The sequence below is a fragment of the Carcharodon carcharias genome, chromosome 1 (assembly GCF_017639515.1).
Source record: "Carcharodon carcharias isolate sCarCar2 chromosome 1, sCarCar2.pri, whole genome shotgun sequence".
In the NCBI taxonomy this organism is placed as follows: domain Eukaryota; kingdom Metazoa; phylum Chordata; class Chondrichthyes; order Lamniformes; family Lamnidae; genus Carcharodon; species Carcharodon carcharias.
The window spans coordinates 107,257,845-107,285,365 of NC_054467.1; the positions used below are offsets into that span (position 1 = coordinate 107,257,845).

General features: G+C 43.9%; 1 protein-coding gene across 1 annotated transcript in view; it reads right to left on the minus strand.

The window, feature by feature from the left end:
• Positions 1–9,777: 9,777 nt before the first annotated feature.
• The window catches only part of si:ch73-234b20.5 (uncharacterized protein LOC449923 homolog), a 49,579-nt gene continuing 31,835 nt past the window's right edge, over positions 9,778–27,521 (minus strand). Inside the window, exons 2-3 of the mRNA XM_041194671.1 lie at positions 26,542–26,700; positions 9,778–11,394 (exon numbers count right to left, since the gene is read on the minus strand). Of these exons, the coding sequence (XP_041050605.1) occupies positions 11,251–11,394; positions 26,542–26,700 (303 nt within the window). The 3' untranslated portion in view covers positions 9,778–11,250. The remainder of the gene's footprint in view (positions 11,395–26,541; positions 26,701–27,521) is intronic.

A 27,521-nucleotide genomic window follows, 5' to 3' on the forward strand; every position in this document is an offset into this window, starting at 1 on the left:
TGAAGAGGCAGTCTCTATAGAGATTAGGGAAAAGCAAAATACTGCAGATGATGGAAATCAAGAGCAGAAAATGCTGGAAAATCTGGGAGCATCCATGGAGAGAGAGTTAACATTTGCAGTCTGTATGATTCTTCAGAGATAAGGGTATGAGAGAGGGATGATGTTCCTAGGGTCTTAAAAGTATCTAGTGAGATAGTTGATGCATTGGTTTTAATTTCACAAAGCTCCCTAGGTTTGGAGAAGGTCCCATTAGATTGGAAGATGGCAAATGTAGCTCCCATTATTCAAAAAGGCAGGAAATTACAGGCCAATTAGCTTAACATCTGTCATAGGAAAAATGGTAGAAGCCGTAATTAAGTTATAGCAGGGCACTTGGATGAGATCAGTCAGTCAACATTGATTTGTGAAAGGGATATCGTGTTTAACCCACTTAATTGGAGTTCTTTGAGAAAGTAACATGTGTTGTGGATAAAAGGAACCGGTGAATGTACTGTATTTAGATTTCCAGAAGGCATTTGATAAGATGCCACATCAAAGGTTATTGCAGAAAATAAAAGCTCATGGTATAGAGGGTAACATTGGCATGGATAGAAGATTGGCTGCCTATTAGGAAGCAATAGGCATAAATGGCATTTTCAGGTTGGCAAGATGTAATGAGTGGTGTGCCACAGGGATCAGTGCTGAGACCTCAACTCTACAATTTTATATAAATGACTTGGATGAAGGGATGGTTGCCAAATTTGCAAAGGTAGGAGAGTAAGTTGTGAAGAAGACACGAGGCTACAAAAATATATAGATAAGTGAATGGGCAAAGATCTGGCAAATGGAGTATAATGTGAGAAAATGTGAAATTGTCCATTTTGGCAGGAAGAATAAAAAGCATATCTAAATGGTGAGAGATTGCAGAGCTCTGAGGTACGGAGAGATCTCGGTGTCCTAGTGCATGAATCGCAAAAGGCTAGTATGCAAGTACAGCAAGTAATTAGGAAAGCTAATAATGTTATAATTTATCGAGGGGAATTGAATACAAAAGTAGAGAAGTTATGCTTCAGTTGTGCAGGGTACTAGTGAGACCACATTCAGGTGCTGTGTACAATATTGGCCACTTTAAGGACAGATGTAAATGCATTGGAAGCAGCTCAGAAAGTTTACCAAACTAATACCTGGAATGGGTGGGTTGTCTTGAGGAAAGTTTGGAAATGCTAGGCTTGTATCTGCTGGAGTTTAGAAACAGGCGGCTTGATTGAAACGTAAGATCCTGAGGGGTCTTGACAGGGTGGACGTGGAGGGGATATTTCCTCTTGTGGGAGAATCTAGAACTAGGGGTCACTGTTTAAAAATAAGGGGTTGCCGATTTAAAGCCGAGATGAGGGGAGATTTTTACATTTAGTGTCATGATTCTTTGGAACTCCTCCTGAAAAGGTGGTGGAATATTTTTAAGGCAAAGGTAATAGATTCTTGGTAAGCAAGGGGGTGATAACTTATGGCGGGTAGGTGAGATACAGATTTCAGGTTACTATCAGACCAGCTATGATCTTGAGAGCAGGCTCAAGGGGCTGAATGACCTACTCCTGCTCCTTGTTTGTATGAGCCGGCAGTGTGAGATACCAGTAAATGGGCTTGAGAGTAATGGGGTTTAGTATGATGAGATGCCTGACTTACCTTGGTGGCAGGGGTGAGATCATTCATCCTCTTTCTGTGCTGGATGGCCAACATCTTCAGTATAACATTGGCACCCACTGCCACTGCTTACCAAGCCAGAGTGGTGAGATAGCTGGACTTTTTGCCAGAGTGGGGATAGAGGATATCACGATGGGCCTCCAAAAGACATTCCAGTGATGGGTCACTGAACTCCTCTTGGCATTTGGGGCCCTGTCTTCACTGAGGCAGTCCAGGGCTGCGTGCTTTGAGGACTGAGTGCAGCTGCAGGTTAGATGTGGCACCCAGAGTGAGGAAACAGTAAGGCAATGGCAGGGTGGGCAACTCGGGCTATCTGCCAGTGATACGTCATGTTTCCTGTGGCTGCATAATTAATGAGGTGGGAAGCCGATGATATGGCACAAAAACCCACCATTGCGGCTGGCGGGGAAAACATCTTTTTTCACACTCACCAACCCACTTCATGCAATTAAGGGAAAATTCAAGAAGCACCTTTTTTCACGCTCGCCACTGCACTTAGTGCAATTCAGGGAAAATTTCAGCCATTTGTGTAAATTTTTTTTCCTTGTGTTGCCTCTGGTTCTTTTGCAATTCATATTAAATCGCTGCCCGCTGATTCTTAACCCTTCAGACACTGGAAGAATTTCTCGACTTAACTGTATCTAAACCCTTCGAAACTTGAAATCTCTTCTGAGCTGCTTTTAAGAGCAGCCCCAGATTCTCTTGTCTGTGTCATAGTACTAGTAGGAGGTGGGGGTGCAGCAGGGCTCTTAAAATTCTCTGGGTGGCCTACCACGACCTGTCAGAAATTTTAGGCGGGGTAGGGTGGTTGGGTCAGGCCTTAGGGCAGCCTGCCTCTCCTCACCCCAGTTGAAGTCTGTTAGGGGCTGATTCCCACTGCCTGCAATTTTAAGGCTGGTGAGAGGAAATCAGTGAATGCAAGGGTTTGGTGGGGGTGGGGTGGGGGGTGGAAGATGTCTGGCAGGTAAGCATGCTTGGGCTGCAGGGAGTGGTGGGAGGTAACTCCTACTCACCCTTTGCCCCCACCCCGAGTGTGTCTCCCTCACCACTTGGCCTTTCCAACAACAACCTCTGCTTCTCCCTCCCTTTCTCACCCTGAGACCCCCCCTAGACTTACCATTATCCTGACCTCCTGGCACTTAGAATTTGAGGGTTGTTTGAAGTCCTAGTAGGGACTACAAAGCTGGCAGGTCTTCCAGTGAGGGTTGGAATTCTCACCTAATTGCTGCAGGGCTGCTGACAAAAATCTTTCAACCTTGGTGTTTAAATTCACAATTGATCTAGCATCAGTTGCTGTTTGCAGATGAATTCCCATTTCAATCACCTCTTGTGTGGTGTTTCCTAATTTCACTCCTGAAAGGTCTACCTCTAATTTTTAAACTCTGATCCCGGTGCTAGGTTCCCTGACTAACAGAAATAATTTCTTCCCATGTAGCCTGTCTGTTCCCCTGAATACTTAATTTATCAATATCTTTGTAATTTTACATTTCTATTTCATCGTTAATGAATATGGTGAATTGCAGGACCTCAACACAGACCCTTATGGACACCACTGATCACATCCTGCCCATTATTCCCGACTCTGAGTTTGCTCAGCCAATTTCCATATCAGGCCAATAACTTGCTTTCGATTCCATGAGCTTCAACTTTAGCTATGAGGGACTTGATTGACTTCCAGAAGACATTCAATATAAAAACATGCATAAACATACACCTGTCCACTACCTTAGTTACCTTTTGCCTTAATCAGATTTGTCAGTTATGACAAAAGGTAGAAATCCATGCTGGTTCTCTCTGGTCAGCTGAAAATTTTCAAGGTATTTGGTCACTTAGTTATAGAGTCTAGCAATTCCCCAACAACTGCTAGGCTAACTGGTCTATAAACTTTTTGGTTTCCCTCTGTCAACTTAACGAAACAGCAGAGTGACAGGCACAACCTTTTAATCTGAAGGACTGAAAGCAAAGACATTTGGAAGATTATAGTTCAGGTATCTGGTATATTTCACCTTTTAAAGCCCTAGGATGGAAACAATCTGGTCCTGGGAGTTTGTCGCCCTTTAGTACTATTAATTACTCCCTTGTTATCTTGCTTACATTAATTTTGTTTTACATTGCTTTTGTTGAGTCCCTGTCCCTAATTTAATAGCTTCTTTGGGATCACTGGCATGCTGAATACTGTAAATGCTGATACAAAGTTATTCAGCATGTTTGCCATTTTCTCATTTTCATTGGCAACATTGCATTATCAGTTTGGAAGGGCCTTCATGTTGCTCTGTCTACCATCTATCCGAATCCAACTGTAATTTTCATTTTCTTTGTATCATCTGCCACCCTTGCTCCTCTTTGTATCTTTGCCGCTTACTAGAATCTGTGCTTTGCATGATTGAATGCTTTGACTTTTAGTTTTGTGTTGTCTCTTACCTCTTGTCCATGGCTGTCTTTTCTGGCAAGTAAAAATCTTGCCCTTTAGTGGTATAAACTTGTTCTGTATCACGTTAAATTCTTTTTTTGAACATCTCTAATCTTATGTCATTTTACTCACTACTGTAGACAGTCTCTGTCTGCCTCACCCCACTGAAGCCACTTTTGCCTATTCTATTATCTTAGCTGTTCCATTTTTCTCCTCTTTAAACACTACATTGAACTTGATCATATGACCATGATTTGACCAATTTTCAAGCAGTATTAGGCTGTTAGCTAATTCTGGCTCGTTTATGAATGTAGTATGGCATGTCACTTAGGTTGCACCTCACATTGTTTCAGAAATTACCCCAGACACGCTATAAATCCATTAACGTTCTGTCGAAGGGTCATGAGGACTCGAAACGTCAACTCTTTTCTTCTCCGCCGATGCTGCCAGACCTGCTGAGTTTTTCCATGTAATTCTGTTTTTGTTTTTAACTTTGATAGTCTAGTCTGCTTATCCCAGGCTGTATGAAAGTTAAAATGCCCCGCTCTGCCTTTGTGACATGCTTGCCTATTTATACAATCTATCACTTTATATAGGCCCCTGGTGGCAGGTATGCAACTGTCACCACAAACTTAAAATCGTTTCTATTTTTTAATTCTTTCCATAGTGTCTCCACTGCCTGCTTGACTCTCATTACATCCTCTCATCATTGAAGTAATTTCATCCTTAATCATTAAGGCAGCTGCTCTCTACTATTTTTACTATCTTTCCTGTACACTTTATAACCTGGTATGTTTTGGTTCAATCCTGACTGTATAGCAGTCACAACTTTGTAATGGGTAGCTTAATACTCTACAAGTTGAATTTGTGTCTGCAATTCATTCATTGTCCCTTATACTTTATGTTTGTACAAAGAGCACTTATTTGGGCAATGCACCCAAACCTCTCCTGCTGTGATGTTTTACTATCCCGGTTTAATTCATTTACATTGTTTAATTTTCCCTTTAGCTTTTGTTCCTAAAGCACAATTTATGACTGCTACTCTACTGGGTTCCCTTCTGCTTGTTTGTAAATTATTATCCATACCATCTTTTCCATCTTTGTCCTCCCTCCACATGCTATTTTAAAGTTTCCACTAGGACCCTAGTCCCACCACTGTTCACATATTCAGCCCACCCAACAGGTACAGTTCCTTCCTGTCCCAACACTGGTGCCTTGAAATGGAATACTTTTTTCCTACAACACTCCTTCAGCCATGCGTTCACTTCCTTAATCTGTTTATCTCTACTGTTATAATCTCATTTGAGACCCTACATTTAAAAAAAACAAGGAATACGAAAAGAAGGAAGCCACAAGATTCCATAGTTTAAAACTGAGGAATTCTTATACAGGAGTCAAACACCTAAATATTGTCTTAGCTAACCATGTTTTCTCTAAATCCAGAATCAATATAAATGAAAAATTAATTAATAGGCAAATTGCAGTTGATTATAAACCACATAATACACATTTATATGACCAATACAACTGAGATTTAATGAATTGACCAGCAGTCTACTCAACATATAGTCACAAAGTCCTTCTAAACTGTGTTCCTTACGAAGAATTTCAACTCCTCTTCTAGGATGTAGACTGATCCCCAGCCAAGAGCAGCACACAACCAACCTGAGTTCCATAAGCATAGTCTTCACCAAAAATGGCACGCATATGCAGAACCTCAACTCTGCTTGGAATGGTCTGGATGGTTTAAATCCACCAATGTTATCTGGAAGTAACAAACAGCTGCAGCAACAGTGTACTTGATTGTGCTCAGCTTCTGGATCTCACCTCTGTTTTCTTCAGCTTGCCTTAACTGCACCATTGGACTCATCAACTTCAGTTACTTAGCTTGGAAATCTCTGTTTCTCTATGTAGCCTCAACTGGTTTCAATCTGTTCAGAAGTTTTGGTTTCCTTAGAAACTGGGTAGGTCAGTTTCCCTTTTCTTTTTTCAGTTTCCCTTTTCATTAAGGGACTGTCTCAAAACACTTGGCAACCACAGATTCCATGACACTGTCAATTTTCATGTGACTTGAGAAATAGTCTAGAGATTTTAACCCTCTACTCTCTCTAAAGCCTTTCTAGAGTGTGGTTCCCAGAATTGGACACAGTACTGCAGCTGGGGCCAAACTAGGTACAGCATAACTTCTTGGCTTTTGTATTCTATGCATCTATTTATAAAGTTCTGGATCCCATATGCTTTATTACCTACTTTCTTAACCTTCCTGTCACCTTCAAAGATTCAGGGACAAACATCACCTGATCCCCATCCAATTTTGCAAACACCCCCCTTTAGCTTGCATTGCCTCCTTATTTATTCCACCAAAATGTATTACCTCAGTATTCTGCATTGAAATTCTCTCTGCTGTGTCACTCCATTTCACCAGCCCGTCTACTTCATTGTTTACTATACTTTCAATATTTTGTCATCTGCAAATGTTGAAATTGTGCTCTGTGCCCCAAGTCCAAGTCATTGATGTGTATCAAAAACAGCAGTGGTCCTATTCCTGAACCTTGGGAATTCCCCTATGTGACTCCTTCCAGTCTAAAAAACATTCACCATAACACTCTCTTTTATTCCTTACCTAATTTTGCTAACAAACCTAATATATGCTGCTAATATCAAATGCCTTTTGAAAGCCCAGACACGCAACATTAGTTGTATTATTCTCTCATCCACTCCCTGTTACTTCATCAAAAAACTCAATCGAGTTAATCAAGAATGATTTGGCCTTAAATCCATGCTCATTCTCCTTTATTAGTCCAAGTGCTGTTAATTTTCTCCCAGATTACTGTTTCTAAAACCTTTCACCAACATTAAGCTGACTGACCTGTAATTGCGGGATTTATCCTTCTCCCCCTTTTTGAACAAGGGTTGTAACATTTGCAGTCCTACGGTCCTCTGGCACTACCCCTGCATCTGAGGAGGCTTGAAAGATATGGGCCAGCATCTCCACAAATTCTACCCTTACATCCCTCAGCAGCTTAGGATGCATCCCACATAGACTTATTCACTTGGAAGTCCTGCCAGCCTTTCTAATACCTCTATTTATATCTTATTCAGGATCCTGGTATCCTCCTTTACTGTGGTTTTGCCAAAATCCTCTTCTTTGGTAAACACTGGTGCAAAATACTCATCTAGTACCTAAACCATGCCTTCTGCCTCCACCAATAAATTGCCATTTTGGTCCCACCACACCTCTGACCACTTTTTGTGTCAATAAGCCAACAAGAAGACCTTTAGATTCCTTTTGGTATTGGCCAGGTGTGATGTCACGCCCTGCATTCAGATACAAACCTAACTTTGTGGTTATGTTAATCTTTGAGTACAGAAATTACTCCTCATTTAAGCGTGCTTTCGTAGTTTTTTTTTGTGTAAAAGTCGGACTTCAATCATGCCTTCAGTGCTAAGCACTGAACTCTTCCATTAATATCTGTGCATGGGACCTGGCATCAAGATTGTCTTGTCCTGTTATATCCCACCAAACTTATTATATCTGGACAAAGGAGGCTCCTCTTCAATGGAGGCAATAATAGCATTCAGAAAAGAAATGGGCTGGCTTAAGGTTCTGTTGAAGGGTCATGAGGACTCGAAACGTCAACTCTTCTTCTCCACCGATGCTGCCAGACCTGCTGAGTTTTTCCAGGTAATTCTGTTTTTGTTTTGGCTTAAGGCTTATGTCACTGGAAGCTCCGTTTCGGATGGTTTTGGAATTGCCATCCGTTGCTTGGTATATGGCAGTTCCATTAAGCAATAATGTAACATTGCATGTGTGAAAATTGGACTCCGCAGTTACTGCTAAACCTTGCAGCATGCTTTGCATATCCTCAAACTGAATAACGCATTTGTAGATCCTGTGTTGTACCAATTTTTGTATCTGAAAAAGAACTTGAATTGATCAGGTTTCTATTCTACTTTTGGAGATTTTCTTTGGTTCATCTGTTCATGAAGCAGATTCCTTTGGACTGAGCTTGAACACTGACTGTCTACATTACCTGCATCTGGAGCACACACATCAACTTAAATTTTTTAAAAATGTGTAACTTTTGCAAACACTTTCAAGTTGGTGCATCATGGTAGAAAACGTGGATGAGTTTCTTTGCTATTTTCTACTCATTAACAGTGTATAAACAGCGTAGGTTTTTTTTTTAGTGAAGACGCCCAGAATTTCACCTTTGTACACCTTTTAAATGCTTCCCCCAAATTTCTTCCTGCCTTTTGAGCTCCATGTGATGCACCTGCTGAGTCTACAATGGCCTTATTTGTATAGGTAATGAGTGCTAGTGCAAAACAGGTACGAGTTTCCTGGTTTTACACTGGTGGTGCACTGTGGCTAACTGGCTGAGTTCTATGTGACCATTATGCCAAATGGACAACTGGACTTGTTTCTCATGACTGGCAGATTTTGAGATTTGCCATCCTCCCACCCATTGACCCTGACCCACAGGGTTATGATCTCAGGACATCACAAAGCATTTTAAAGCCAAAGCAATGGTATGAATTGTAATCATTGTAACATGCAATTTGCGCACAGGTAACTCCCACACAGGCAAGTGGCAGGTGCAGAGTTTTTAAAAGGGCAACAGTAATTTAATTCACTTAAAGGAAATTCTAGGCCATGACGTACACTTTACATTACACCATTTAAGAATCAAATTATCATTTGGTGTATAGATGCTTCAAAGTTTGGTAGGAAGATTGAGAAGAGGCAATATAAGCTAAATGGTACAGTTTTAAAGGGGGTGTAGGAGAACAGAGAGACTGGAATGTATCTATACAAAACTTTGAAAGTGGCAAGTTGAGAAGGCTATTAGAAAGTCGTATGGGATCTTTGGAGATTTGATAGAGATGTTCAAAATGAAGAAGGGTTTTTATGGAATAAATAAGGGTGAACTTTTCCCAATGGCAGAAGAATTGGTAACCAGAGGACACAGATTTAAAGTCATCGACTAAAGAACCAAAAGTGACTTCAGGTAAAGTAAACTTACACAGGGTATTTTTTATGAACAGGAATGAATTGTCTAAAGCGAAGTGGAAGCAGATTCAATAGTAATTTTCAAAAGGGAATTAGATAAATACTTGAAGGGAAAAATTAAAGGGTGATGAGGAAAGGGCAGGGGTGTGGGACTAATTGCTTATTTTGTTCAAGCGATGATGGACTAAATGGCTGCCTTTTGTGCTGTTTCATGTGCTGGCTGTCTATACAGAATTGTGTTGTTGTGTTATCCTTGGGTGAGAAGAAGGGTTACAAACTGATGGTGTGATTTGATGCTTCTGCTGTTGCTGCAGGAATCTATTGATGGAAGATATTGACCTATTATCCCACTGATGCCTGTGTCTCATGTGTTGTTACACCCAGGTAAACTGTTATGGATTACAACAACACTGACAGCATATTGCTGCCATGCTGCCTATGAGAATCTGAACTATAGTTTGATGCTGATAAATAGTTCTTCCATGTTACCTTTAATGTGAGCTGAGAGTTTTGTTTGATTTGGTATAACTATATAAAAACAAACATGCAGCATTCCTATTTAGAAGCAGTGGTCACGCAGTCTGGCTAATTATGTTTCTCCTTTGTGGCATGCTGTCTTGTATAATATGCACCATAAACAAATAACAAATTAAAAAAAGCTTAAAAAGACACATGAGCTTAACACTTTATTGAAGTCATCTCAGTCACTATATATTCCTATCTACAATTCCCATTTTACTTTGCCTTTGGGCTGTTACACGTGGAATAAATTTCATAAGTAACAGAATATGTTGTACTGGTTTATCCCACTTCCAAGCAAGGCTCTTTTAATTTAACAATGTCAGTAGACTGTAAATGATAAGTCCTTGCTCATTGGTGAATTAAGAAAAAGAAAGAATTTGCAGTTACGTAGTGTACTTTATGACCTCTGGACATCACAAAGTACTTTACAGCTAATGAGATGGTTTGAATTGTAACCATTGTAATGTAGAAAACACAGCAGCCAATTTGCACACAGCAAGGCCCCACAAACAACAATAAAATAAATGACCAGATAATCTGCTTTAGTGACATTGATTGAGTAGGTCTCCTGAAATTCCCTTCAGCCTTGTCATTGAATTATTTATGCTCATAAATGTTCACCTGAGAGGGTAGATGGGACTGCGGTTTAACATCTCATTTGAGAAATGTTACAGTGCTGCCTAAGTACAGCACTGAAATGATAATATGGCATATAATGGAGGTAAGTAAACAAGCAGTGGTGCTGCCTAATAGTGTAACTGTTTGAAATAAAATATTTGCAGATCATTATCCTATTCTTCCTGTTTACCATCACCGCTTCCTTATTCTGCATTGCTTACACCCATAAAACTACAGAAACAATGAAGTCATTTTCACACTTGGTGAGTTCCTACTTCTGTACACAAAGTTTCATTCATAGTTATAATGTAACCTTGCTTGCTGTTTCCTTCCTTTGCTACTCTTGTTTCTCTTTGCTTCTCCATCTCTTGCCCTGCCAACCTGTGTTACAGCACTTTGGAAACCTGCTGTCATATACCTGGAAGGATAAAGAGATGGCAACAAAGGTCTTTTTTTTAAAAGAAAAACGCAAATTATATGTATTTTTTCCCCCAGACCAGGAAGATACCCTATCTGCTAATTTAGTTGATCTAAGCTGGGGTAACAATGGGTCTGTGCTCTTGACTACTTTCCATAACACTGCTGGAAAGTACAATGGGCATTGAGAATACAATTGATCACAACCGAATAACCTGTAGTGCTCACTATTTTAGCTCACATGGAAGGTTGCAGCATTCGTCCAGCTAGGCCTCAACTGTACTCCAACACTTTGGGAAATAGCTGTTAGATAAGTAGTTATTACAGAGTGTGGGGAGGAAGGTGGAAAAATGTTTTACATACATTTAAATAGGCTTTGTAACAATAAAGGTATGGCAATTTGTAATTCTAGAAAGAAATAAGTTCAAATATAAATTTCTTTATTATTCATTTGTTTTTATAAAATTTGTTGTAATGTAATTTGTTTTATTTAAAGTATTTAATACATATTTCTAGAGAAGAACTGCATTATATACAAGAAAGTGAAATTGCTCCAATAACTGTTCCATCAGTGCAAGGTCGAAAGGTCTTATGTTGGGATGACACCTGTAGCAAAGAGAATGATGAGGATGATGATCACAACCACAATTACCACAATGATAATGATCATTTTTGTGTTTTTCCACCACATTTTCCTTGCAATCTTTGTGGATGTTTTCTGAAAAGAATCAGCCTGAAATCAAACAGGAAAGAGAGTATGTACAGGTGAGATGTATGTATACCATGCTTTAACCAAACCTTCATTACATCCATATATAAAAACAAAAAAACTGCGGATGCTGGAAATCCAAAACAAAAACAGAATTACCTGGAAAAACTCAGCAGGTCTGGCAGCATCGGCTCTCCGCCGATGCTGCCAGACCTGCTGAGTTTTTCCAGGTAATTCTGTTTTTGTTTCTTCATTACATCCATCCTCCCTAAAGCAAATAATTTGGAAGGCCACATTCCAGCAAAAATGTAGAATTACAGAAATCTTGTCCACGTCACTTTACTCATAGTCCACTTTATTGCTGGTAAACTACAAGGGTATTGCTCACAAGTAAATGATCCATATCTGTTACAAATTTGTGCCAACTGTGGATGCCTTCTTCGGTGGTGTCATTGTTTTCATAAGTGCCCTGAGTGTCTTACTTTTATGGAATTTATTGACACCACCCTAGATCTACTTGTATGATGGTTGGACTCAGAGGTGTAATAATAGCACCGCTCTTGCAAGCTGGACTAGATACTCACATTGTTTTTGAGTGCATTTCTTCAGTCTATCCAATGCAGACATGGTTAACATGAGATGAGGTGAAGTTTGGTTTGAATTGTAAACTGCTATGTTCCACAGTAGGGTGAGATGCAGAGAACTGAGTTATGATCAGAGTCACTTACTTCAAGCAGTACAACATATATTTTCATAAGGCCACTGGTCCAACTTTGATGGATTGCCTTACTTAGCTTAAACAAGAGGTTTTCTTATTAATCCACCTACATTCTGAACTATTTTCCTTAGCAAAGGCTCTTATGATTTTTCCCTTAACAAAAGGCTCACTGCCCTTGCAGACTTGTCGTTTCAATCCTCTCCTCAGCAGGAGTTAGGTCATTTTTTTGCCTGACCCTTTCAGACCTGTGGGCTGGCCAATAGAGCTACAAATCAAACCTGCCTGGATGAAGGCCCCTTGAAATGAGCTTTCTCCAAAACTCAAAAGGACAAAGCATTCAAGTCCCTCTGGTATGAATGAATGTTGGAAAGTATCTTAGTGAGCCCCCATTGTCTGAGGCAATCTGGCTTCTGATTTACATCCTAATTTGGGGTTGTCCTGAGAAACTAGTCTTTTTCAGCTTAGAGGCATGTTTCAAAAATAACTCAAATCTATATGCCTGCTGTGGGATAACTGTCAAAATATCCATATATATGACGATCAAATTGTGCCCTGCCACTCATTCGTGTTATCTCTTGTGCAATAATCTGCGTGGAAAAGCTTTCAATTCCGTTGATTTAAGCAGCTTAATTAAAAAGGAAATGAGGTCTATCCTAACATCTTTCCTAACTTAAGAAATTGTTGGATATTTTCCATTGGCATTTTCTGGCAATTTAATAACTTATATCTTGCTGAATGAGAAAACACATTGCGATTATTTTCTACTAAATATGTTTTTTTGAATTCATTTACAGGATGTGGGCATTGCTGGCTAGACCAGCATTTATTGCCCATCCCTAATTGCCCTTGAGAAGTTGGGGAGGGGAGCTGCCTTCTTGAACCAGCGCAATCCCTGTGGTGTAGGTACACCCACAGTGCTGTTAGGGAGGGAGTTCCAGGATTTTGACACAGCGTCAGGATAATCTCACTTAAGGAGTCCTGAATTCCTAATCCAATGTTAGGGAGTGATCAGTTCTCTTCCTTCTCTGCTCAGTTTGATTTTCAGATCTATGGGCAGAATTTTGTCAGTAGCACATGAGCTACTTCTGCTCTGTTGTTTGTTCCCATTTCGCATATGATTAGAGTTAAAATTTGAAGTCAGCAGCATGCAGGGAAACACATGAGATTCTGCGGCAGGGATGCTTTTCAATGGTGAAACCCGCTGTCAGCTGAGAATGCTGCAGGTACGGGTGAGTTATAAAGGAGCCTCCTGGCCAAACAGGGAGGTTCTACACCTAGGCCACAACTCCCCTGCCCAACTCCATTGACATTATTGCGAGCACAAAGCTGGCACTGGTATTTTTTAAATTTAAACTGCATTTGTAAATAATTTACAATACATTCGTTTCACTTTATTTTTCTGTGCATCACCATTATTTGTTGAAACCAGCTTATTCATGGTTCGTACACATTGATGGTTACAGGGGAGTTAGGAATATTTCTTTATTGTGGATGAAATAATGTTGTGCTTTTCTGTTTACTGTTTATTGAATGTTCATTTTAGTGTCCAGTGTTGTACTCGCCACTCTTGGGACATGGCTCAGCTGGCCCTCCTTTCTATGAATTGTCGATGAGATTCTCCAAGATCATTCTCAGCAGGGATAATTGAACTGTGAACCCACAGCCCATAAGGTCTCTGCCAGCCAACACCCTGTGATGGCCCCACATTTGGTCAGTATTGAAACTGCTTTTAGGCCCTTCATTTTCTTAACCTTGACTGTCCTCACCACCCCTCCCCACCACACCCACAACACCAGGCCCTTCCCATTTCACTCCTCCATGCCCTCAGCCTTATCATTCCTCCCAATTAATGATTCACTGTTGCCGGGCCCCAGACTCCATGCTAGCTGTCATTCTCCCTCTCTCCTGCCTTGTGCCGTAGAGTTCAACAAGGAAAACCCCTGACCTTAGATACAACTGCACAAAGCCAACTGTTGCATGCCACCTTTAAACTAACATGAACCAGGCACAACAAGATTTGCTTGTGGCACTAACCTTATTTTGAAGGTAGGACTTTTTTCTCAATAAAGTTTTTACATTAATGAGTATTCATGGCATGCAAATATATCACAATAACGAAACCTCCACAGGCAGGTGAGAGGTCTGACTGATGAGATGCAGAGATAAAATCGGGAAATTGAAGTTGTACATCTCACCTAATTCAGTCACTCCACAGACTTGTGGCGGAATCGTCCCAGATATGCACTAAGTACGGTTGCGGGTAGGAAAAAGGGAAAAAGGACATTAACCCGCCAGCCACAGTGGCAGCTTTTCACGCCGTATCATTCCAATCCCACCTCATTAGTTATGCATTCCCAGGAAACACATTATTTCAAACAAATTTCATTCGCTCGCCACACCATCAGATAGAAACTAGGAGCAAAAGTAGGCCCTTCGAACCTGCTCTGCCATTCATCATGATCATGGCTGATCATCCAGCTCAACAGCCTGCTCCCGCTTTCTCCCCATATTCTTTGATCCCTTTCGTCCCAAGAGCTATATCTAACACCTTCTTGAAAACACACAATGTTTTGGCCTCAACTGCTTTCTGTGGTAGCGAATTTCACAGGCTCACCACTCTCTGGGTGAAGAAATTTCTCATCTCAGTCCTAAATGGTCTACCCCGTATCCTCAGACTGTGACCCCTGGTTCTGGATTTCCCCATCATCAGGAACATCCTTCCTGCATCTACCCTGTCTAGTCCTGTTAGAATTTTATAGGTTTCTATTAGATCCCCCCTCATTCTTCTGAACTCCAGCAAATATAATTTTAACCGACTCAATCTCTCCTCATATGTCGGTCCTGCTATCCCAGGAGTCAGTCAGGTAAACCTTTGCTGCACTCCCTCTATAGCAAGAACATCCTTCCTCAGATAAGGAGACCAAAACTGCACACAATATTCCAAATATGGTCTCACCAAGGCCCTGTATAATTGCAGCAAGACATCTCTGCTCCTGTACTCGAATCCTCTCGCTATGAAGGCCAACATACCATTTGCCTTCTTTATCGCCTATTGCACCTGCATGCTTACCTTCAACGACTGGTGTACGAGGACACCCAGGTCTCGTTGCACATTCCCCTCTCTCAATTTATAGCCATTTAGATAATAATCTGCCTTGTTTTTGCTACCAAAGTGGATAACCTCACACTTATCCAAATTATATTGCATCTGCCATGCATTTGCCCACTCACTCAGCTTGGCCAAATCACCCTGAAGCAGCTCTGCATCCTCCTCACACCCTCCCACCTAGCTTTGTGTCATCTGCAAATTTGGAGATATTACATTTAGCTCCCTCATCTAAATCATTAATATAAATTGTGAATAGCGCCGATCCCTGTGGTACCCCACTAGTCACTGCCTGCCATTTGGAAAAAGACCCGTTTATTCCTACTCTTTGTTTCCTGTCTGCCAATCAGTTTTATATCCATCTCAATACACTACCCCAAATCCCATGTGCTTTAATTTTACATGCTAATCTTTCATGTGGGACTTTGTTGAAGGCCTTCTGAAAGTCCAAATAAACCACATCCATTGTCTCCTGCTCATCAACTCTACTAGTTATATTCTCGAAAAATTCCAGTAGATTTGTGAAGCATTTACCTTTCATAAATCCATGCTGACTCTGTCTGATTCTGCCACTGTTTTCCACGTGCTCAGCTACTAAATCTTTTATAATGGACTCTAGAATTTTCCCCACTACCGGCATTAGGCTGACTGGTCTATAATTCCGTTTTCTCTCTACCTCCCTTTTTAAGTAGTGGAGTTACATTAGCTATCCTCCAATCTGTTGGAACTGTTCCAGAGTCTATAGAATCTCGGAAGATGACCACCAATGCATCCACTATTTCTAGGGCCACTTCCTTAAGTACTCTGGGATGTAGGTTATCAGGCCCTAGAGAATTTTCGGCTTTCAATCCCATCAATTTCTCCAACACCATTTCCCTATTAATACTGATTTCTTTTAATTCCTCCATCTCACTAAACCCCATGTTCCCCAACTTTTCTGGTATGTTATTTGTATCCTCCTTTGTGAAGACAGAACCAAAGTATGTATTTAGTTGGTCAGCCATTTCTTTGTTCCCCATTATAAATTCCCCTTTTTCAGACTCTAAGGGACCTACATTTGTCTTGACCGATCTTTTTCTCTTCACAACCTATAGAAACTTTTACAGTCAGTTTTACATCTCGCCGCTTCATCACACCGGGTGCCATATTTAAAGTGCAGCCATGCGGACACCTCTCAGTGCTTCCAGACCATGACTGCTGCAAAGAAGACATGGCCCTGAAAGGCAATAAGACTGCAGACGCCCTGGTTTAATTACGCATCCCTTGAGCACCTTTTGCACGCCATGAGGCCTGCAATGATGTCCTCTATCCCTGTTCTGACCACAGGAGGGCCAGCAACATCACCAATCTGGCATGGGAAGTGGTGGTCAGCACCAATGCCCTGCAAAACAGGAGACCACCCGAAGCCGCAAGAGGATGAATGATCTCTGTTCTGCCAGGTTAAGTCACTCTTCTCATCACTCTCAACTCACACTCAAACTCATCACACATCCACAGAGATCTCACATGCTGCCAGTTCAAGGGACATCACCATTCACTCCCTCACATGCAACTTCATTGGCCTGATCCTATCCATGGGACCAGTCACCACCCACACATGCCAGACATACTTATCATCTGGCCTGGCAGGTGTCCTGCTTACACCCTCTCCATCTCTATTCATGCAGGACAAGCTGGCACACAAGAGGGAGGGGTTACACACTGGTGGAGGAATGCCAGAAATCAAGGTCCTCACAGATTTTGGAAATACAGTCGTCCAGCTGGCCGGCGAGGATCTGGACTGTTCCTGTGTTGATGGTGAGGTCAGTGGTGCTCTACCAAGTGAGGATCCAGCAGTGCAACATCCCTCAGACAGCTATTCTGTGAGATAGTTCCCCTGTTCCGCATTAATCATCTGTCCTTGCTTTCGCAGGCACATCTGGGAGACAGCTGACCGAGTCCACAACCCAGGGCCTTCAAACAAGCCCTGAAGAAACCTCTGAAGAGGAATCTGAAGGCACCTTCATTGAAGACCCATCACAGCGCTCACCCACACTCTCCACCAGTGCAGTCACACACACCTTGGTGGGACCTAACTTTAGAGAGGCCTTGGGCTCACAATCTGGTGAGCACATCGCACTGTCTAATCACGTCAGGCGATGGCAGAGACTGCCCAGCTTTCTGGCACTTGGAGGACTGCTGGAGGCCAGAAATTTGCTGAGTCTGATTCAGATGACGAGCCTCTGGACTCGGTCATACCTCAGTTGGAGCTGCAAAGTCAAGCTCGGGAACATCAGGAAGGGATGTCTGCTGCACTCCTCAGATTGCAAGGCACAGTGGAGGAGTCCATCCACCTTCAGGCTGAGGTGATAGCGCCGGCATGCCAATGCACCGAGGTCAACACTGGTAGGATGGCAGTTGCCATGGAGATCTTGGACCAGGACATCGCTCCTCCTCCACTGTGTGGGCTGAACTCCATCACTGATGCCATAGTTGGCCTCCAACAGTGTGTACGTGAGAGGGTGCAGGGCAGCCCAATCTCACTCCAGCTTCCCCTTCCACTCACAGAGTCAGCCAGGAACCTTAGGGTACCCACAGGGAGGGGGACCAGCAGCTCAATACCCTATGGCCATCCACCTAGGTGACTCTGGGAGTGTCCGGCTCATCCGAATCCCTTCTTCATGTGACCCCAGCAGATCCAACTCCACACGCAGAGGAGGGTGCCGCTGCCAGACAGCTGGGGCCTCCAGGTCTTGGCCCTCTAGACGACACCTGTTCAGGTCATCACAGACAGGGCATGGCAGTCAGCAGGCTGCCCCCACCTCTGTGCGGATTTTGGGGCAGCATCAAGATATTGCGGCAGGATTAGGAAGGTTACAAAGATGTGGTTGCACAGCCCGGATACGGGTGTTAATCACCCATACATAATGTTCACTATTGTAAATAAACTCCCAAGAATGTCTCCCTGTTTATGGCTCCTTGTTATGATGAAAAGTGTTCATGTCACTCAGATGTGAAACCTTGGTTCCTGCACAAGATAAAGGCAGGTGTCTCAGTCCAGGGCCTCTTCCCCGTGTGTAACCTTCAGACCAAAATGATGGTCTGGCCTCACACTCCTTGGACACATTACTGATGCTGGCACCTTGATGATGTTTGTCATTGCTGCAGAATGTAGTGGGCAGTCACAGAGTTCCATCATTCTCTCTGTGTGCTCTCAGCACCTTATGGTGGGGCTGGCCCCCATCTTGTCAGCATCTGTGACCAGTGACGCTGTGCTCCTGAATGGCTCAGGTGCTGAAGGCTGACAAAAAATCAGGGGCATTTAAATTTCATGGCTGCATCTCCATGATACGACCCTGATCACAAAGCTCAAGTGAGCTGCCTTCGGCCAGACAGGAGTCATTCACAGAGGTTATGTGAAAAGATCTATGGAACGTTCTCACTGCATGTTGTCATCATCCTCCTGGAATCGAGTGACTGTTAGGGCCTCCGCTGTATGTCCATGTCAGTAGCCTTATCACAAAGAGTATGTGAGCTGCCATCAGCCAGATTGGAGTCAAGCGTTCACAGATGCAATGTGAGGATCTATGGTGGCTCCTCACTGCATGACACCAACAGCCTTCACAAATCTAGCAGCTATGAGGGCCTCCCGAGTGTGCCTGCCTCATCTGGCCAATTCAATGGCCTTATCACATTCATCGTCGCCTTTGAGGACCTCCTCACCCTCATCCCTGTCGACGTCCTCCTCACTGGAGGAGACCTCCAGCTCCTCCATCTCCTCCTCAGCCAACTCCTTTGCTCGTTGCAGCGCCAGGTTGTAAAGGGAGCAGCAGGCGATGACAATGTGTGTCACCTTCTTGGACCACACTGCAGGGCTCTACCAGACTGGTCCAGGCACCAGAACCTCATTTTCAGCATCCTGATGGTCTGCTCCACCAAGTTGCAAGTTGCTGCATGAGCCTCATTATACCATCACTCTGCTGCAATCTGAGGCTACTGCATGGGTGTCATCAGCCACATACTCTGTGGATATTCCTTGTCCCTGAGGAGCCATCCCTGCAGCTTCTGTGGACCCTGGGATATGTCAGGGATCTGAGACCTACTGAGAATGTAGGAGTCGTGCACACTCTCCAGGAACCAAATGCAAACCTGCAGGTTGAGTTCGTGGTGGTCGCACATCAATTGCACATTCACCAAATGGAAGCCCTTGCGGTTGACATAGTTGACTGCATGTTGCGATAGAGATCTGAGCGCCAAGTGAGTGCAGTTATGGCACCCTGCATCTGTGGGAAATCTGAGATTTGGGCAAATCCCATCACTCTTGCATCCTGGCTGTCCTGGTCCCGGCAAAATGCAAAAAGTTGTGTGACCTTGCGAAGATGGCGTCTGTGATCTCATGGATGCATTTGTGGGTGGAGGATTGCGATATCCCACATAGGTCACCCGTGGAGCCCTGAAAGGAGCCACTGGTGTAAAGATTGAGCACCATGGGCAGTAGATTCCTTCTATGTCCCCATTACGCCGATTCCTGCAGCAGCTGGCAAATGTGACCGACCAGTTCCCTGGACATGCATAGTCTTTGGCGACAGTGGTTTTCGGTCATCTGTAGGAATGAAAGGCAGTGTCTAGAGACCCTGGGTCTAGCTAGGCGCCAACCAGTGATGGCTCATTGTGGCTCTTCAGCAGCAAGTGTGGGAGCCCCAGCAACCCCTTCTTCCAGAGGGTGCTGCTCCTCCCTCTGCACAGCCAGGCACCTCAGTCACTCCCATCTCTTGTCTCTGCCCTCCATATGTCACAAGGCATACAGCTAGATCATGGGGCTCCATGCTCCTAATGTACTCCTCCTGCAGGATGAAAGAGAGAGATGCATGGATTAGCTTGGGTGTTCTAAGAACATCTCTTGGTTAAGTCTGAAGGCCCTTTAATGCATCCTGGAGAGTGCTGGCCATCACTTGGATGGCCAGAGTTTAGTGCGCTGCATGGCTGTCTGAAGTCCCATCCACCTCCGCCCCACTCCGTCTGACCGATTGGCAGCAGTTTTGCCCATTAGACCGCATGCTGTGCTGTCAGCTCAGGCGCAGGCATTCTCCTAACCCACACTGCAAGGCTGCGCTGTTAGCTTTTTAAATGCTGTTAGCTTTACACTTGCACACCTTATATATGCTGTTGTGAAACATGCTGGTGTGCAATCACGCCAATGTGCTTGGACAATCCAGTAGGGGGGGGGGGGGGGGCGAATGATTCCAATGGGCTGGGCTTATAATGATTTGTAGATGTATTACAATGAGGTTCCTGACGTCTGACAGCGGGAAACGAGGCACACCATCGACGGGCAGAGCGGATGATTCCAAACTGGTTTCGCGACATTGTGAAACCGACTTTTGACCTTCTCGCCACATTGTCAGCTCACGCTGCTGAGCACGCCCGAAACCAGCAGGCACGGATAATTCAACTCTTGCCGTTTCAAATCCCACATTTCCCATTCTTGAGGGTTTCATGAAATCCTCGCCACCACCAACCCCCCCCCAACCCACCCCCAAACCCCAACCCCACCCCAACCCCCCCCAACCCCCCTCCCCCACCCCCCCAACCCACCCCGCCCAACCCGCCCATCCCCCAACACCCCCCCCAACCCCAAACCCCAAACCCCAACCACCCCACCCCCACGCACCCCCCCACCCCCACCCCCACCCCCCCCCCAACTGCCCCCAACACCCCCCAACACCCCCCCCACGCGCCCCCCCACCCCCCACCCCACGCGCCCCACCTCCCCCCCACCCCCCGCCCACCCCACGCGCCCACCCCCCCCACCCACCCCCCCCCACCCCACGCGCCCCACCCCCCCCACCTCCCCCCCCCCACCCCACGCGCCCACCCCCCCCACCTACCCCCCCACCCCACGCGCCCAACCCCCCCCACCTACCCCCCCCCCCACCCCACGCGCCCAACCCCCCCCACCACCCCCCCACCTACCCCCCCACCCAACGCGCCCACCCCCCACCCCCCCACCCAACGCGCCCACCCCCCCCCCCCCCCACCCCCCCACACCCCCCCCACCCCAACCGAAATGTGGAACCAATGAGAAGCAGTTGGAGCAAGACTTGGGCCTGACCAATTAGATGAGTGCTGATCCCACAAGAACTTGTGAAGTCAGCCTAACTTTAATTCTTTCAGCAAGCTCTCAGCTCACATTGGGAACACATGGGAAACCTGGCAGATGACAGCAGAAAATCACGTCATCGGCCCTTAAGAGATGATGGATAACTGTAAAGTAGTTGGACCTTGCCGTACCACCTGTCCCTCGTGGAAAAATTTATGCAGAGAAACACCTTTGACCACAAGTCCCTCAGGCAGTGGTCGGCACGTAACGTCTTAGAGGCCCTGTGGGAAAAGGAGAAGGTGGATCCTGTTGGATGGTTCCCAGAGCAGGCTGTCAAAGTCATTTGGCAGAATGCCTCATCGCCAGAACTTTCCAACAAGCACCAATAAATGGCTTGGCTGATGGTGAGAAAGGCCCTCCCCGTCAGATCCTTCCTACACGCCTGGAATCTCACCCTGTCTGCACACTGCTGTTGAGTTGGCTGTGGTGGGGAAGAGACTGTTGTCCATCCCCTTGTGGAATGTGCCTTTGCAAAGAAGGTCTGGAGAAAGATGCAGTGGTTTTTGTCGAGGTTCATCCCGAGCAGTTCTGTGACACAGGACTCTGTGCTCTTCGGGCTGTTCCCAGGGATGCACACCAAGACAAACATCAACTGCAGCTGGAGGGTCATCAACTTGGTGAAAGACGCTCTTTGGTCTGCTCGAAACTTATTGGTCTTCCAGTGCAAAGAGTTGTCCACAATTGAGTGTTGCAGACTGGCACATTCCAAGGTCCAGGCCTACATGCTGAGAGATTCACCGAAGCCTGGGGCAGCCGTGGCAGAGGCGCAATGGGGAAAGGTCGCTGTCTAAGATCTTTCAGCCATAGTACACCCAGGGGCTGGGAAATGTATAGACCCCGTTGGGCTGTATGATTCACATTGAATATATGCAGTGAATATTACATGTATCACAATTATATTGTAGTACCTCAGAGTGCAACATGATCTATGTAGACAACTTAAATACCATTGCACTTTCCGTAAAGACCATTTTGAAATGTCTGTAATGTTCTTTTTATTGTATTGTACCTCAGAGTGTAACATGATGTATCTTGTAGATAATTTGAATAGTACTGTACTTTCTCTAATGATCATTTTGAAATGTCTGTAATGTTCCTTTTACTCTGTTGAAACACCTCAGAGTGTCACATGATCTATGTAAATAATTTGAATATCATTGCAATTTCTGTGATGGCCATTTTGAAATATTTTGTAGTGTTATTTTAGATATTTTATGAATAAAGTACATTTTTGCAAAAAAAAAAGGTAGTAATATGGTTGTTGGATGAGATTGTGTGTATGGAGAGCTGCCCTGTTTATTCCATAGCAACCACCCTGGGGAGAACTGGGCAGCATACCTGGCAGCAGGTGGCAGCCAGCCAAGCTCAACAATGTATGCATTAATCACAGGGCTTGGGAACAGATGCTGAAGAAGATGACACAGTTTAAAGCAAAACTACTAAGGTAAGCCTACCAAACTGCTCCACTTCTCAGATACATAAAAGCCCTGGTTCATAATTTACCTGCATACTGCATATTCAATCAATAGCTTCTAGGATGGGCTGCAGCTTTGGCATGACTGCCATTGTGTGTATGTGCTCCTTAAGCTTACAAGCTGACATTACTACTTTGCCTCTCTGGCTTAGATGGCAGCAAATATGAATGAATAAACCAAAACAGGAGGAGAGCTTAGAAATGACTTTAGAGGAAAAAAGGTGAAGACACAGGGTTCTTCACAATATTCACTTTCAAGGTGAGGGGCAGGAGGTTTCGGGGGGATATGAGGAAAAACTTTTTTACCCAGAGGGTGGTGACGGTCTGGAATGCGCTGCCTGGGAGGGTGGTGGAGGTGGGTTGCCTCACATCCTTTAAAAAGTACCTGGATGAGCACTTGGCACCTCATAACATTTAAGGCTATGGGCCAAGTGCTGGTAAATGGGATTAGGTAGGTAGGTCAGGTATTTCTCACGTGTCGGTGCAGACTCGATGGGCTGAAGGGCCTCTTCTGCACTGTGTGATTCTGTGATTACTATCCATTTCTAATGACGTCCCCTTCTCACTCCCACCATAGGCATATATAGACAACTGCGCAACAGTGCCTTGTAATACGAGGTGATTCTTGGAATTAGAATTATAATAACATTGAACCTGCTGGTCATTGTAAGGACACCTTATACTTTGGAAAATGCAGCAGTGTAGTTGCTCTGGGCAATCAAGACCACCTCCTGTTGCTACTCAGTAGATAATGCAACTGATGCCTATGCTAGACTGGGAGAAAGCAGAGACAAAAAAATGGGTTGTGACATCCCAGAACCCTGTCCCCCAAACAGCTATTGAGGTGAGGCCAATGGGAAATTTCAAAACTGAATTTGATAAATTTTTGTTAGGCAAGATTGGTTTGAGTTACAAATCAAAGAAAGGTAAATGGAGATAATGATCTAGCCATGATCTAATTGAGTGGTGGAACAGGTTCAAGGTACTGAATTGTTACCCTATGTTCCTAAAGTTAAGTGCAGGAAGACTTGTCTGCAAATGACTGACCACCCAATGGGTAAAGGCTGCCTGCAAGTATCTTTGCAGCAGCTGGCACAAGTCAGTACTTGGTTCCACACTGATCAGCAACCTAGCTGTGGAACTACATTCCCACAGTCAGGTTCAGGCAGGTGTGGCAGGGACCGCTGAGTGACGTTATAGTTTGGCTATGGTGCTTTCTGATCTGCCTGACATGCTTTCTTTCAGAGTGTGTCACTGAAAACATGAAACTGAGGTGTACAATATGAATCCTTTGGTTTCCTCTTTGATCATATCTGCTTTCCTTGGGTTAAGATATCAGAGGAGAAATCTTCTCCCCAGCCTTGCTTAGTGCCACTCTGAGCTGGTTGGCTGTGAGTTGATTTTGAGTTTTCACTTCATTGGCACTCTATTTCAGGCTTGAAGGCAGTTACATGGCTGCATTGCACGTCTGAACCAAGATCCCAAGGCTGAACCAACATAGGGCCTCAAGCCTTATCTAAATAATTAAGGCCAACTACTGACGCCTTCACACTTCTACAGGCAGTTCCCTTTTCTGTGTGAATGAACTTAGGGATGTTGGCCTCACTCAGGTTAGGACTGGAAGGGTCGCATAGCTGGACAGTGGGATGGGGGCTGACTGCTTCCAGCAGGAGTACTTCGGGTGATTGGAATATTTCTGGGTGTTTGATCGCGTGACTTTTGATCCTATGATTTTTGATCACCTGTTGTTCAACAGAGCAATTCTGCATTTCGTGAGACTCCTGGACAATCCAGAAGGATTGGCAACCTGGGGAGTGCAGCAGAGCAGGAGGAACATACCCGGTCTGCCTGGCTCCACATTAATTTAAAAAGAAATGACTGAAATTCAGCTTTTCAGTGGTGACTGCTTTGCAGGGCCACATTCACCACCTGCACCAAATTTCCTGATAAGTCCTAAATTAGTATTATGCCCTTCATTTACATAATAAAGGGGCTGCTAGCGATGCCTGAAAAATTGTCCAACTCAATTTTGGGTAAAACAACCAGGTTCAATGACTACCCCAGCATCCCTCCACAGTAGCCTTGGGGAGAACCGGAGATGGCAGAGCAATTTGGATGGACTCAATGAGGCCCTGGGTTTGGGGATGCCCAGAGACCCATTCTGTTGCTTCTGGTTGTCCATGGGAAAGTGATAAAAGTATTCATTCTAACAAACATGTGTCAGTCACCTGCTTAATGTAAATATGAATTGCAGATTAACTGATGTTACCAATGTTCTCTAAGGCAGCCTGGAAGGAGCTGGAGGTAAAAACCTCCACCTTGATTGCAACTAGCAATTCAGTGCTGCAGAGAAATGTATTAGCGGTGTAGGTATTGATGCATACACCTTCTCATGTACGCTGGGATATGTGTCCCCGTGGATTTTTAGAACCTTCATATTTAATTATCTTCCACTGCTGGTCTAATGTTTTATCTGCCATTTGCTCCAACTAATTAGGTCCCTTTTCCTTTCGCTGAAATGAGTTAATTTCTAGTCCAAAACATTTATCTTTATCTATTTTCAATGTGTATCTAATTAAGTTATGAAGAATATATCCCATTACTCTTCTTACACAGAACACAATCTAGCATTGCACCTTCTTTGTTGAACGTGCAACATACTGATGAAGGAAATCATTTTGAAAGTATTTTAAGAACACTCTCCCCACTTTTTGCTATAAATGTATGATTTGCTCCTTTCAATATTTTCAGGAAATATCTACTCCTATTAACTCAAAGTTTTCTTTTGCTAAAAAAATGTGAATAACTCCGCAGTTTGAATTAAGCAATTATGATAACACAGCTCAGGAGGTGTTCTTTGAACAATTTCAGTTCAAACTAATAGATTATTCGAATTAAGAAGAATAGACTAAACTGAATCTCTTCCACAGTTTGTTTCTCTTCCTCTTTATTTAATGCATCTTCAACCCATCAGATATTGAAAACACATTTCATCAGTCATAAGGCACACACACAGCCGACATGTGCATTGCCATTCAAAACTCAAGGAGGAAATCCACTGTTTTGAATAATTAAATAAAAACATATGGTTCGGAATGTGTCACAGAGCAGAGTGGCGGAGGTTTGATCCTCTGGGTTGTAGAGATATCTGTGTCATATCTCTTTTAGGTTGCAGTGTTGCAGTTGATGACAGTCCCTCCTTTGTCAACACCCCTGTAATGCCAGACAATGATATTGGCTGCCACTCTAGCTGACTATGAACAGCTGAGGGCCCATCCTGCCTGTACTACACCAGTAATGCTGCTTTCCCATGGCTGGTTGGCTGGCAGGGATCGGCTCCACTCAAAAGTTGCACTGCTTGCAAACTGATATAAATGGGCAGCCTCACTTAGAAAAGCCCCATAGGTCGCTGGTGTAGAAAACAGAAATGTTGCACATATGGGATTGGGGCCGAAAACACATTGATGAGGTAATATGTAAGGTGTTTTATTCTGCATTCACTTGTAGTATTTTTGATCTTGTGACTGGAGAATACTTGATGCTGACACTAGGAGTAAAAATATGGAACTATTCCTTAGTATCCATAACCTTGAGGAAACTATGCCAAGAAAAACATGAAAAAATATTAAGGAAGCTATTTCCAAGGCCAAATATAGAGGAGGAACTTTTTTCCCCATTCATCATTTTAAATAGGTGAACCTTTCCCTGTGACCTCTGGAAAAAGGGATACTTACAGATGCTTGGAGATCATCCGTTTTGATAATTAGGTCGTCCAGCCTTTCTTCTCTCTCTAGGACTTTCTTAATGTTGTGTGTCATGATGCCCTTCACATCATTCACCTGACCCTGCAGGTTAGATAACTTTTCAGGGCCTGGGTCAACGCTGTAGCTGGCCTGAAATTAAAAAGATTTACACCTCAAAATCTGTCACATCTCTCACAAAACCCTCAAAACACTTCACAAACAATGAATTAATTGGAAGTGACGTCATTGCTGCAATATAGAAAGATGATTTAATATTTTTGGTGCCACAAATCATGTTGCCTATACTTGGTGTTTAAGTCAACTCCCCTCTTTTCTGCTAGGAAATACTATACTTGCATTTGGAGTCGGCCTCAATTTCTCACCTCAGAAATGTATGTTTTACTCACCCTATAAGTCGGCACATGGGATCAAGCAGGCGATTATGGGCCATGTTGCCATGATATGGGGGTTTAAAACATGCCTGCACAGAGCAGAGATAAAAACAAAAAGCTGCGGATGCTGGAAATCCAAAACAAAAACAGAATTACCCGGAAAAACTCAGCAGGTCTGGCAGCATCGGCGGAGAAGAAAAGAGTTGACGTTTCGAGTCCTCATGACCCTGCACAGAACAGACCATGTGTGGCAAATAATGAACAGAAATGGGGTCCTCCGGTAAAAAGAATGAAGTACAAAGCTGGTTTCAAGCCAAAAGTCATGACATCTGCTAACTTGTCAAGTAACTGTGCTGCAGCAAGGGAATTCAGTGTTAGTGAAAAACTGGTGCAAGAATGGAAGAAGAAAGAATCTGCCCTGAAGAAGATGCCCAAGATCAAATGTGCCATGAGAATAGGGGTCAGCCACTGGCCTGATCTTGAGAAGCAAGCATCAGAATCGGTCCTCGGAAAGCATCAAATTGGTTGTAACATCACCAGAAATGAAATATGTGTATATACACTTAGGTGGGCCAATTC